At 37.8% G+C, this 1,059-nt stretch overlaps 2 protein-coding genes across 3 annotated transcripts in view; one reads left to right on the top strand and one right to left on the bottom strand.

The window, feature by feature from the left end:
• The window catches only part of LOC106884312 (probable ATP-dependent RNA helicase DDX10), a 127,153-nt gene that overhangs the window by 23,938 nt on the left and 102,156 nt on the right, over positions 1–1,059 (top strand). The gene's annotated exons all lie outside the window — the stretch shown is intronic.
• The window catches only part of LOC106884314 (Golgi apparatus membrane protein TVP23 homolog B), a 35,417-nt gene that overhangs the window by 3,809 nt on the left and 30,549 nt on the right, over positions 1–1,059 (bottom strand). For both annotated transcript variants that reach the window (XM_014935638.2, XM_014935639.2), the window contains one exon: positions 651–779. In XM_014935638.2, the coding sequence (XP_014791124.1) occupies positions 651–779 (129 nt within the window). The remainder of the gene's footprint in view (positions 1–650; positions 780–1,059) is intronic.

The following is a 1,059-nucleotide window of genomic DNA, read 5'->3' as shown; positions in this document are numbered from 1 at the left end:
CGCCAAGAGGGATAAGCTTACTAAGTATCAAACACAATTAGAAAAAGGAGAACTTGCTTTGTTGGACACTGCTGAAGAAGTAAGGGGGGAGCTTTTGATACCTCAATATAATTGTTGCCCTGTGAAGACAAACATCAATCAAATAACTGGACATCACTGATAGGAACTATCACATGCCATGGAAGATAGAGGTGGATGAAGGATCAGGGAGATGCAAATCTGAGCAAGCTTAACTCAATGTGATGATCATCATCCTTTTGTTATAGTGCAACTCTAATACTGTCTACAATGGTTATAATACAGCTATCTACTAAATGGTACCTCATATCCTCATTCAATACTATTTTTTCATGAGCAGTGCAGTTTTAAAAATTTAAATATTTGCATATTGCTGGAGATTTTCTCTCTCTCTCTTTATATATATATACAGCTGGTTCTTCTTTTTTAACTAGTCTACTGTGAAACAGTTAAGAATGTTGTTGACCAATAAGTCTGAGGCAAGCGAAAAACTAGAGTTAAGGGCCTTGCTCAAAAGTAAACCACAAAGTTTGAACTCAAGGTTATCGGCCATGTAGTTCACAAGTTAAGCAACTTAGCCTCACAGCCATTATGAAACAGTAGAAAAGAAGAAATTAAAATCACCAACTTACTGTTTGTAGAATATGTTGTCCTAAGAAATTGGAAGCTACACTTCGCAGGGACTTCTTGGCACCAATTTTACACCGGATATATCCATAAAGATTAGCACCATTCATTACAATACCAACAATCACAACCATCTGGAAAAGATAAAATATTTTGAGAGTTTATTCCAATTTACAGTATAGTGTGTAAGTAAACAGGAAAGCTGTTGAAATTATTTTCTGTTAACAGTCAATAGGCGCGGGAGTGGCTGTGTGGTAAGTAGCTTGCTTACCAACCACATGGTTCTGGGTTCAGTCCCACTGCGTGGCACCTTGAGCAAGTGTCTTCTACTATAGCCTCGGGCCGACCAAAGCCTTGTGAGTGGATTTGGTAGACGGAAACTGAAAGAAGCCTGTCGTATATATGTAATATATA

This window comes from Octopus bimaculoides, chromosome 2 (assembly GCF_001194135.2).
Source record: "Octopus bimaculoides isolate UCB-OBI-ISO-001 chromosome 2, ASM119413v2, whole genome shotgun sequence".
Taxonomy (NCBI): Eukaryota; Metazoa; Mollusca; class Cephalopoda; order Octopoda; family Octopodidae; genus Octopus; species Octopus bimaculoides.
The sequence above is the reverse complement of the archived record's forward strand: the minus strand, read 5'-3'. Positions and strand labels throughout refer to the sequence as shown.